Source organism: Xenopus laevis, chromosome 6S (assembly GCF_017654675.1).
Source record: "Xenopus laevis strain J_2021 chromosome 6S, Xenopus_laevis_v10.1, whole genome shotgun sequence".
In the NCBI taxonomy this organism is placed as follows: Eukaryota; Metazoa; Chordata; class Amphibia; order Anura; family Pipidae; genus Xenopus; species Xenopus laevis.
The window spans coordinates 25,587,315-25,599,791 of NC_054382.1; the positions used below are offsets into that span (position 1 = coordinate 25,587,315).

The 12,477-nt window shown below is 39.5% G+C and overlaps 1 protein-coding gene across 1 annotated transcript; it reads right to left on the reverse strand.

Annotated features, from left to right (window-relative positions):
• Positions 1 to 291: 291 nt before the first annotated feature.
• Positions 292 to 11,620, reverse strand: tfpi2.S (tissue factor pathway inhibitor 2 S homeolog). The gene is made up of 5 exons (XM_018269184.2): positions 11,394 to 11,620; positions 7,567 to 7,746; positions 5,499 to 5,678; positions 3,810 to 3,983; positions 292 to 2,017 (listed from the first exon to the last, which is right to left on the reverse strand). Exons 1-5 carry the CDS (start codon positions 11,464 to 11,466, stop codon positions 1,950 to 1,952), a joined length of 675 nt encoding a protein of 224 aa, XP_018124673.1. The 5' UTR covers positions 11,467 to 11,620; the 3' UTR covers positions 292 to 1,949.
• Between the last annotated feature and the right edge of the window lie 857 nt (positions 11,621 to 12,477).

A 12,477-nucleotide genomic window follows, 5' to 3' on the forward strand; every position in this document is an offset into this window, starting at 1 on the left:
GTCAAGCATTTATTTTTTAACCTTTTGTATCAGTGGTGTTTCCTGGTCCTAGAGGTTTCCTAGAGGTGTGGGAGCCTTGATTGGAAGAGAGATGTATTTGATCGCTATTACCCTGTGCTTTTTCTACTGCAATCCTGAGATTACCCACCAATTATTGCTCCTGCATTATTCCCTTTTATGTGGAGGTCCCAAGCAAAAGCAGCTCTGGTCTTGTAATCTGATTCTCCATTTATTCTTTGTATTCAGCAGTGTGTGTTCAGCAGTTATACTTTGTGCAGAAAGCAGCGCCTTCACCAAAAATAATGACCCAAAGTTGGTTTATTGTTTTTTTTTAATTAAAATATTACATACAGATGTTATTTTTTTTAAAAAGTATAAAATATACTGTAAAGTGTATTCCAGAAGTGCCTGTTCACTGGTTCGTTTTTTTGCAGGTTTCTCTGGTAGAGTAATTTGAAGCCATTAATTACGGGGTAAGTAATTAATTACATGAATATCTCAAGCTGTTCTGAATGCATCTCCTAGCATGCTCATTAAGTAAGGAAGCACCAAATCCATTTTTTGTATTTAGCCAAATCTCAAACCCTAAATTGCATATGCCAATGGAACAGGGGAAAAAACTGCCGCATGACCTAGAGAAAATAAATGTGCAATTTCTTTTATCATGTGACCTAAAATCACATGCTTTTAAGGGTTCAGATCTGGTTTCAGCCAGGTACTTGGCCAAATTCTGCTGAAAAAGCCTCTGATTTGGCCAAATACCAAATCTGGGATTCAGTGCATCCCTACTTTTAAGGCAATGGCCATATGTAATAAAAAAGCACAACGTTTGCCCGGGTGCAATGACACATAGCAATCAATTAGGTGTTCGTTTTCAAACAAGTGACCACAAAATGCTACCAGGTGATTGGTTGCTAGAGGTGACTAGACCTGTAGCAATCTTTGTCTGTGATTGATGGGGATAAACAGAAGTAACGGAGTTCCACATCCTTATCATGTTAGGGCCTACTAAACTTGAGCACTCCTGCAGCTCATACAGAAATAGAGCTAATATTTGAAAAAGTAATGTCCCTGTATTTATTGCAGCACATTCTCTAAGTCTGCTTAATTTATGCTGTCATATTAATTTTTCTTGTTTATGTTAAATCAAATAAAATATATTTAAACAGAAATAGAGCTGTCAACCAACAGCTCCAATGTCAGGAGGTAGATAATGATCCAGTCCTGTTTTTGAGAACGTATTTCTTTGCTATTACAGAGGAACAGCAAATCGGGGAAATTCTGAATAGTTGTTTCATAAACAATTCTCTAAAGTCTATAGGGCAGTGTTTTTTTTTATATACTTTTTGGGGTTTAGCCCTCATCCTTTTGAGGTCTAACATTTGGTTACAGTGGTGCTTCAGCCATTTTTAACTCTAAAATTATCTGGGACAGCAAATTAGTCCTGGGTTTCCATGAGTAGCTAGGCAAGCAAATGTATTTTATTTATATATCAAATTCAACTTTAACTGGAATTTAGGCTGGAATCCACCAGCAACAACATTGCTAATTTTAAAAGCATCCTGGACAATTTCTAGTTTCTAGATAATAGACCCCATACCTATATATACTGTATGATGTCAGTGTTTTACCCATTCATTGTTCCCCACTATATATATATATATATATATGTCACATTTGTCTCAGTATTGTTTCACAGTTACCTACATTAAATAGCTGCACAATTAGGAAATTGCACTGGTCAGAAATAAAGAATATTATAAGTGCACAAATATACTTAAAAAATTCCCTTTAAATGCGAAGCATGTGTTTCAGTGGGTCAATTCTGTCTCGATCTTTTTGGTCCCAGAAAGTTGCTACGCATGCTCTGCAGTATGGACGTCAGCTGCAAAAAGCCAACATGGTGCTAATGCAAATGATGCAAAGGGCTAGTTTGGTCTTTTCTGTCCTCATGACTGTATCGTCGGTCTTCGAATGCGAGGTATTTTGGGATTTGGGTTTCTTGGCCTTTTATTACCTAAAAAACAGCAATAATTAATATTTTTTTACATTTTTATATTATTTTTCTAATTATACATATATTTACTAATACAAATCAGTACCCCAAGCACAACACACAGCACGACAAATATTTAATTTTTTCCATCATGTAAATAACAACATGTCAGGACACATGTCCTCTTTGAGTTGTCTTGACATTCTCAATCTATAAGATAAAAGAACATGAAGGTTTGAGCTGGATGCTCATGTTCAGGAAGATCCGATTTAAGTGGACCTTTGTCCAAATTATGCTGATCTGAATATCTGCCCCCTAGCAAAAGGTTGGAATCCATTCAGGTTGGTCAACTGAAGACTGGTGAGGTCCTTACCGGATGGAATTTTTTGCCTTACTGTTAATAACTGACAAGTCCAATGAGATATCAATCACAATGGCCATTGTTTTTACAGGTCAAGTGTGACCAAGTTGGCAGTCAGCAAGTGCTTCTTTGCTTAATAAAAACAAGTTTTTGGGTTTGCCAAAGATTTTCCTTCTTGGCCCCAAGAACTTTACTGATTAAAGACTGTCTAAAAATACAGTTGTGTGCATTAACCATGGTAATTTGGCTGCACAAGGCTACTGTTTCACTAGATCCCTATAGATGGGGTTCTATTAGTTTGGTCTTGCAGGGAATAATATGACAGCTCCCATGCACAGGGATAAACAAATATAAAATTTAAATATATGAAAGTATATAGAAAAAGCAGGGGAATAATCTCTTTAATCCCTCAACAGCAACCCGAAATGAAAAAGCAGACTGGAGAGCTGCTGCATAAAAAAAATCTAAATAACTCAAAAACCACACATAAAAAAAAAAAATGAAAACCAATTGCAAATAGTACCAGAATATCACTCTGTACATCATACAAAAAGTAATTTAAAGGCGAACAACCCCTTTAAAGGAGAATTCAACCCGTAATTTAAAAAAACCCTCCCCCTACCCTGGGTAGACCCCCCTCCCTTCAGCCAACCTGCCCCCCCGGGTAAATGCCCCTAATTTTTTACTCACCCCTCTGTGCAGATTCTGGCCTCGGAGTTCACGGCAGCCATCTTCTTTCTTCGGTCTTTTTCAGAAGTTTCGGTGCATGCACAGTTGGAGTCAATTTCCAGTCCCTGAACCCCTGCGCATGCACCGAAAATTTTTCGGAAATTTTCGTGACTTTACATGAGCATGTACAGTTGTTCGGGACTGGAAATTTACCCCAACTGTGCATGCGCCGAAGATGCCGTCAAGACATGAAGATTACTGGAGAAGAAGAAGATGGCTGCCGTGAACTCAGAGGCCAGAATCTGTACAGAGGGGTGAGTAAAAAATTAGGGGCATTTGCCTGGGGGCAGGTAGGCTGGGACTGGGGGAGGAGGGTATGGGGGAGGGTTTTTTATTACAGGTTGAATTCTCCTTTAAAGTCCTGCTTCAAGTGCAGCAATGAAAGCAGCTGGCAATATTTACATGCCATAAAGAAGAAAGTCTATGGCAAGCAGGACGATTTCCAGACAACTGATCTACCTAGAATTTGGCATCAAGATGCCCACTACTTCCCTATGATCCCTCCCATTGTAAGCAATGAAATGAATGTCAACATGCAAGCATGTGTTGGCATTTAGATACGATTGCTGCTTCCAGTAATGGAAGGTGGCATTGGTGATTTTAGGAGGCTTGTAATGCCTCAAAAATGCCTTTTCTGTAAAGCTCAAATTTAGTAAGAGCGCAGCAGGAATTGTGGCCACTGAAATAACACATTGATATAACATACATGAAGGAAGCTTGTACCTTTCTTGCACACACTGTTGCAATCTTCCATTTTGATAAAGTTGTTTGAGTTTCCACCACACCCAGTATATACAAACTCTTCACAGGCTTTGCTCTCAATGTTAAAATAATAGCGAGTAACAGAAGCAGAACACGATCCCTCATCCTTTGGGCTATAACAGAAACTGGGAGCATCTATGAATGCAAAATACAAGAGCCCCCATCAGAGAAATGTCAGGAGCATGCATACAAGGCATTGAAAGGGGTGGTTCACCTTTAAATTAGTTTTTAGCATATTATAAAATGGTCAGTTCTAAGCAACGTTTCAACTGGTCTTCATTTTTTATTTATTTTATAGGTTTTTAATTATTTCCTTCTTCTGACTCTTTCCAGCTTTCAAATTGGGGGGTCGTTTTGTAGCCTTACAGAGTATTTAATTTTTTAGATGGGGTCCATCTAAAAAATTAAATACTCTGTAAGGCTACAAAAGTATTGTTATCGCTACTTTTTTATTACTCGTCTTTTTATTCATATCCCAAATCAATGCATGGTTGCTAGGATAATTTGGACTCCAGCAACCGGACTGCTGCAATTGCAAACTGGAGAGCTGCTGAATAAAAAGCGAAATAACCCAAAAAAGCACAATAAATAAAAGCCAATCGCAAATTGTTTCCGAATATGACTACTAAATAGTTAAAGTTAATTTAAACTTGAATAAAAAAGGCTATGATTCTGACCTGAATTATCGCTCAGTTATCTGGCCACTGGAGGTACAGTATCATTAGAGTCTTGAGAAAGCAAGCATTATGGCAACTTCCATCATGTTAGTAAACAGAAATATACAGATTAAAGGATGAGTAAAAACCCTAGTCAAGTTAGCGTATCTAAATACTTTCATGATATAGGACTGCTGTGCCATTTGACAAGGTGCTTTTAGTTGTCCTTTAATAAGGTTCTTCTTGTGGAATAATAAGGAGAACATGACTAATTCACAAGCAATTGGCTGGAATAGTGAATCCAGCTCAGTTGGTGGCAAAAAGTTCAAAATTGCCCCTAAAATTGCCTGGACTCTGCTGGTGCACTCATGGATCCGGCAACTATACCTCGGAAATCAGCGAGTGTTTCCTGACACATTTCTAAACAATAAGCTCCTGGCCATTACCATTTGGTCAATGAAGAGTTAATTGCAAGTGGTTTGCTGCCTGCCCGTTAAGATGGAATTTGAACAGGCACTTGCAGCCTCTTTCTGTGTACCATTAGGGCTCTTACTCACAAGCGGTTGTAGCTGCACTCCCTTGCGTTCCGTTTTTCTGCGTTCAGCTGCAGGGGAGCGCAGGAATAGACGCATTACATTTTTTACAATGGGGCTGTACTCACACAGGTGCGTGTAGGCGCCGAACGCAGGAAAAATGCAGCATGTTGCGTCTCACCTGCCTACACGCCCCATTGTAAAAAACGTAATGCGCCTATGCTTGCGCTCCCGAGGCTGAATGCAGAAAAATTGAACGCAGGGGAGCGCAGCTACAACCACTCGTGAGTAAGAGCCATTAAGGGTTTGGATTTGGCAGCAAAATACAATGGATCCCACTGAATTTTAATTTAAAACAAAAAGTAACGGGTTTCCGAATAACAGATCCCATACTTTATAATTCATATTTTCCCCATTAAGAAAGCAATTTTTGAAGATCAGCGCAAGAGGACGCTGCTTACCTCGCTTTGGTGCGCACAAGTCCATACAAGAGGCTTTATCTTGGAAGTTGTTGTCATTGCCGTAGCAGCCTCCGTAAATAAACTGCTCACACCTCATTGTCTTCATGTTGTAGGCGTATCTCTTTATATGGCTGCGGCAAGGTCCTTCATCAGGATCCATTCTGCAAGCCTTAGGAACCTCTGTGTTTCATTAACAAAACTGTCATTTAGAAACTGCCCATGGAAAAAAGGTTGATGAAATTGTAGAACATTTGGAGGACACTCCTCTGATAAAAGTGCTGGCAACTAGTGAGTGTAACCCCTGGGCCTCTAATCATAAGGGGTATACTTTTTTATTTTGGGTATTATATTATTGCGTTTGTTTCCAGGTCAGCCTGGAACTGCCCAGCCCACGGAGGAAATTGCTTAAAATTTAGATTTTTATAAGGATAAAAGCACCAGCCCCCAGAAATTGTCAGAATCACTTAACATTCCCACTGAATAACCTAGTCTGTCTTTTATTTATTTATTAGTCTCTAAAATCCTGATAAAACTAAATAGAAACTATTATTACAACATAAATAAACATTTGTCAATAAACCTATGACCTGAGTCTCCCAAGTCGGCAATATGTTGGCAGTTGGGTACAAACTGCCATTACCAAGGTTCTCCAAGATAAGAAGCTTATGGGGTTATGTAATAAAATGCACTAAGTTTGCACGGGAGCAGTAAATGATAACAACCAATCAGCGGGTAGAATGTACTAGTCACCTAGATGCCAAAATCTTATTGGTTGCCATGGGTTACTGCTCCTGGGCAAACTTAGTGCCTTATATTACATATGGGGGTTTGAGCCTTATGTACAATACATTTTGTAGTTAAAATCAAACCAATTTGTCTTGGACAAGGTTATTGCAAACTATAAAATTTAGTCACACTTTTGACATCCAATAATATTCTTGAGTCATTAGATTACAAACTAATCCAGGGACAATTTGCCATGACAGTGGGATTTTTGTCCCCATTACCAGGGGTGAGAGCTGGATGTCAATTCTTTTGCTCTGTAATAACATAGAACCCATATCCCGATACCCTGGTCGCATATCTCCCAACTGTCCCGTTTTTAGAGGGACAGTCCCTCTTTTGACGCTCAACCCGCAGTCCCTCATTTGTACTGGAAGTCTTGTTTTTCTCTGCAATGAACAGCCAGAAAAAGAAACAAAGTTTCTAACTTAATTGGCTTTTGGCAGAGAGGGCAGAGAGCCCAGAACAGCCACAGGTGCTTATAAGATACTTTTGTAACAATTTCAAGATAAGCAAATAAGTAATTGTAACAATATAAGGTAACAGGTCCCTTGGGAGAAGTTAGTCTCACAGCTTATTAGCAAAACTGTAATAACTGAAAGAAAAAAAACAGAAATATGTTCAAACTTACATAACCTGCCAAATTTTGTAAAACGAACCACGCGCGCCAACTTTTTCTCCCTCTTTTTATTTACAAAATGTTGGGAGGTATGTGGTCATAAATGAATCTTGGACCGCTATACTAGAAAGACGCTATGCTAACCCCAATGCCTCCATACTGTACTAAGGTCTCTAATTGGGTCTAATACTAATACTTAGGTCTGTAATTACAATATTTAAGGGGTTATTTAATAAAGTTTGAATGCCAAAAACTCCAAAAAAAATTTACTATAAAAAACAGATTTTTAGTGAAAAAAAATCTTGATTTTTTGTGATTTATTATACCCATGAGGATGGAAAAATTCTGGATGGGTTTCGTGGAAAAATCCAAATATTTTGTCGTTTTTGGGCGAAAATCCGAAAAAATTGTACGATTCGGATTTTCATACACTTTTTTTCCCACACTGGAATTTTTCGGGAAAATGTATTGATAGATAGCGGGGGAAATAACCCGTGCGGATTTGGTCGGAGTATATTTCAGAAAATAATTAGATAAATTTGGATTTTGATAAATAACCCCCTTACTGTGTAAGCTTTTTTTATCCAATAATTTGGTAATAACCTAATTCCATTGGAGCCTGATTTCCCTGCCTTAAACAGAACTAAAAAAAAAAAAGAAACTTACTTTTGATCTTCCAGCAAAAATTGTCACAGTCCTCCATCGACACAAAATTATTTGCGTTTCCATCACAACCCCCGTAGAAAAACTCTTGGCAAGTCTGTGTGTATCGATCATAGTAATAACGTGGGATTAGAGCTCTACAGTGGCCCTCGTCAGGGGGCAACAAGCAAACTGCGCTGTTACCTGCAACGGAGATATAACTGGTTAATAACAAAAATATGTCACTTGTGTATTGATATTACCTGCAATTCTGAAACCTCATTGCAAATCAAAATGCAGCCAGTTCTAATATAAAACAGCAGGTCTCAATTAGCTGATATACAGCAGGCCAACCAGCTGGGCTGTATCAAAATGAAAACTTCATGCACAGAAGTCTGTTGTACAGGTATGGGACCTTTTATCCAGAATGCTTGGGACCTGGGGTTTTCCAGATAACGGATTTTATTAGAAAATTGTATAAACATGAAATAAACCCAATAGGCTGGTTCTGCTTCCAATAAGGATTAATTATATCTTGGTTTGAACCAAGTACAAGGTACTGAGGAAATAATGTTTAAAAAGTTGGATTATTTTAGTATAATGGAGTCTATGGGAGACAGCCTTTCCGGAATTGGGAGATTTCTGGATAACAGGTTTCCGTATAATGGATCCCATACCTGTACCACTGGGTGAGCTGGGACCCAGGAAAATCCTTTGAGGGACACATCTTTGGTAAGACAATCCTTTACGGGTATAGGATCTGTTATACGCAAACCTGTTATCTAGAAAGTTCTGAATTAAGAAAAGGCGGTCTCTCATAGACTTTATAGTAATTAAATAATTCTAATTTTTTAAAACGATTTCCCTTTTCCTTGTAGTAATGAAACCGTCTCTTATATTTCATCCCAACTAGGATATAATAAATCCTTACTGGAGGAAAAACAATCCTATTGGGTTTAACTAATGATTTCAATGATTTTTCAGTAGACTTAAGGTACTGAGATCCAAATCATGGAAAGATCTCTTAAGCGGAAAACCCCAGGTCCCGAGCATTCTGCATAACAGGTACCATAGATGAAGGGCTTGCATCTAACTGATGGAGTTACTGTGTGTTTGGTGAGCCTGTGAGTTACAGGACCCATTCTAAGCAATCACGGAAGGGCTCTAAGCTCTTCCGCAAAGGATAATGATTGCAAACTAGACAATTTATAGGTTGTGTCACAATTTCATTCTCACGCCTCAGGGTCTGCGACATTTGTGCCCCTACATACTGCTTTGTACAGAGGAAACAAAAATGATTGGCTATCCAGGGCCTGTTTTAGGACAGGGCTGAAAGGACATTGCCTTGGGCCCCTAGATTCAGACATTTAGCCTATGGATCAAGAACAAGCTAGGATAGGCATGATACAGGTATAGGACCTATTATCCAGAATGCTCGGGACCTGTGGCTTTCCAGATCAGGTCAGGCTACACTGTACATTTTGCGGAGATTTGGTCTCCCCAAACGCCTTCCCTCACTCTGCGCCAGCTAAAATGAAAAAACGCCGGTGCTAATCACACGCGGCGATTCGCTTTCCGAAGTCGTCCGAAGTTTCCTCATGAGGCAACTTAGGGCGACTTCGGAAAACGAACTGCCGCGTGTGATTAGCGCCGGCGTTTTTTTTGTAAATCTAAGTCGGCGCAGAGTCAGGAAAGGCGTTCTGGGAGATTGGTCGCCGCAAAGACGAGGCGATTAGTCGCCAGGCGACCAAATCTCCCTAAAACGCCCAGTGTGGACTTACCCTAAATCTACTAGAAAATTAAGTAAACATTAAATACACCATATGGACTGGTTCTGCATTCAATAAGGATTAGTTATATCTTAGTTTGGATCACGTACAAGGTACTGTTTTTTATTACAGAGAAAAAGGAATTCATTTTTAGCCTTTCTGTAATTCTGAACTTTCTGGTTAACTGGTTTCCGGATAGCGGATCCCATATCTGCATATATATTTTTCATACATTACCTACCCCCTGCTTTTCTGTTTCCCTAAAGCCCTTCTCTTCCAATTGCAATATTGTGTGCTTATTATGGTAAATAAAATGCTTGGGTTCCTATCAGGCCCAGACTGGCAATCTGTGGGTTCTGGCAAATGCCAGAGTGGCTGCTATAAGGTGAAAGTCAGTATTTAGTGGGCTGGTGGGGGCTGATTGGGCCTCTGTGTACCTGAAATGCCAGGGCCTATTTTAATTCTCAGTCCGGACCAGGTTCCTATGCAGAGTGATATCCACAAGAACCCATAAATACTGTATACAAGTGACACTTTTGGGGTCCACTGTGAACCATTTCAGTTTTTATAGCTGAGCTGCAACAAAAACTTCCCCTGCAGAACTGCACAAAAATAAACAAGCCCTACGCTAATTTTCCTGCTATTCTACTTGCTGCTGTTCAACTACAACTCGCAGCACCCACTGACTGCACAGACAAACCAGAGGGGGTGCCTTTAGATTTACATCATTGCTGTAAGGTCACAGGGAAAAAAAGGGAAATTAAACTGCGTGTTTATCTTTATCCCCATCCCCCTGTGCAGGGTCAGAGACAAAACATTCCAGAAGGGGAGGAATTTGTGTTCAGCATTTTTATAGATTTTGCTCAATGGACGTCTCTGCAACTGACTTTCCTCTGCACAAGAACAGACTTGGGATGATAAACAAAAAACTGGAAATCCATCCTTTAAATAATACAAGTGGCCTACTCAAATAACACCACTGAATTCCCTTAGGGCTCTTACTCACGAGCGGTTGTAGCTGCGCTCCCCTGCTTTCCGTTTTTCTGTGTTCAGCCGCAGGGGAGCGCAGGAATAGACGCATTACATTTTTTCCAATGGGGCTGTACTCACACAGGCGCGTGTGTAGGCGCCAAACGCAGGTTGAGACACAACATGCTGCATTTTTCCTGCTTCAATTCCTGCGCTCCCCTGCGGCTGAACACAGAAAAACGGAACGCAGGGGAGCGCAGCTACAACCGCTCGTCAGTAAGAGCCTTTAAGGTAACAGACACTAGCCACAGACATTCCATGTTAACCCACCTGATGAAAACTAATTTAAAGGAACTTTCCAATACACATCTATTAATACTTTTGCAGTTGTTAAACGTTGTTTGTAAATATGCCTTTCTATTTTCAGCTTTGATTCTGGCTTCAGAAACAATAGTAAAGAAGCATGCAAGGTTGACTCTACATTGTTTCGAGAGTCAGAACCAGCAGTGCATGTATATTTGTATTTGTATTGCTCTCCTTGAGGGCACAGCACTTTACAGCAAAAAAATAAATTAGTAGTAACAAACAAGGGGTCACTGCAATAATATGTAACAATAAGTGCATTATTAGAAATATAAAATATAATAAATATAAATATAATACAGTATATATATAAATATAATATATAATATAAATATAAAATATAATTACAATACAGATTAAGTGCACCGTGTCAAGGAGACAAAAGGATGGAGGACCCGTAGGGCTTACAGTCTACAAAAATAGGGGCAGAAAAAAATACTGCTTGCAATGGCAAATGCATTTACAAATACATTTAAAGCCATTGGTATTTTTGCAGGAATACATTGTAAAGGTGCATAGAATTACATTTTCTTTCATTGGTCAAAATTATATTTTTATGTTTCCATTCCTTTGAAGATAGGAATAGTAGTATTAACATGTTCATGTTTCCCTGTGCTTAGTAACCAGCGACCCGGCTTGCAGAGAGTTCCTGTATATTGCAAATAGTGGGATATGTACAGTATGTAGACATCATAGGATGTAGTTAAGAGATCATTCTACATATTAGTAAGTTGCTGAGATATTTCTCACCTTGCATGGGTGAGCCATAGACCTGAATGAAGAGGCTGGCTGCCATCAGAGCCTGGAAGGAGGAGGGGTGCATGTCTGGGTGTTGGTCTGGACTCTGGACTCCAGGAGCAGCAAGTCAGATGCTTGTGCAAAGCAGGCTAGAGAGAGAAGTGTAAACCACCAACTCTCCTGTAGACTTTTATATACAATGAGGGGAGAGCTCATTCCCCAGCACTGTGGGCAGAACAAGATCCCATCACTGTGGGAGTGTCTGTGACTCACTACTATTTGGTTAGGCACTGTGAGACTTATCCATTGCCTCCAGCCGGCTCCTCAGCCTGTGAGTCTTCCTCTGACTTAGCCAACGTCATGTCCACGGGGAGGGGGAGTTTTGCAAGAGTTTGATGCGGTTTATGAATGTTATTCTGGGCCCTGTGACTCTCCCTCGGAAATGGAGAAAGGATTCCCATGAAAGATAGTGATGGCACTGGCTACAGTCACTGCTCTACACGTGACGCCATAAAACCACTTATCTCATGAGAAAAAGGGTGTTATTTCGGTGGAATAAAACATACGGGAAATTAGCCGCATCTGCTGTGTGTGTATGAAAAGGGTTATGACATTAAAGGCTTCACAGGAATAGAAATACACACTTGATTGTGTCTTGTTAAAATGATTCTTCTTTTGTTTTGGGTTTTGGTGCCATTGTCAAGGGAGAGAGCAAAGCTCTATAAAACTGATGTGGGGTTTTCTGTAATTTGGAGCACCATGTTTGTAGGCTATAAGAAGAAGGGCAGAAATGTTGCACATTATGTTTTGGGCTTCTGTACCTGCCCAAGGCAACCACAGCCCTTTAGCAGTAAAGATCTGTGTCTCCAAAGATGCCCCAGTAGCTCCCCATCTTCTTTTCTGCTGATTCACTGCACATGCTCTGTGCTGCTGTCACTTACTGAGCTTAGGGACCCACTCACAATATACTTAATATATATACTGTATGTATATATATATATATATATATATATATATATATATATATATATATTATAAAAATATATATATATATATATATAATATAAAATATATATAATATACAAGTCACAGTATA

Bases quoted from the DNA above. Each gene is read 5' to 3' on its own strand.
- tfpi2.S (XM_018269184.2), bottom strand. From the start codon at position 11,466: ATGCACCCCTCCTCCTTCCAGGCTCTGATGGCAGCCAGCCTCTTCATT. The intron at 5,679-7,566 runs GTAAGTTTCTTT...AATGAAACACAG, and splicing joins TTTTTGCTGGAAGATCAAAA to AGGTTCCTAAGGCTTGCAGA. The intron at 2,018-3,809 runs GTACAAGCTTCC...GCTGTTTTTTAG, and splicing joins CAACAGTGTGTGCAAGAAAG to GTAATAAAAGGCCAAGAAAC.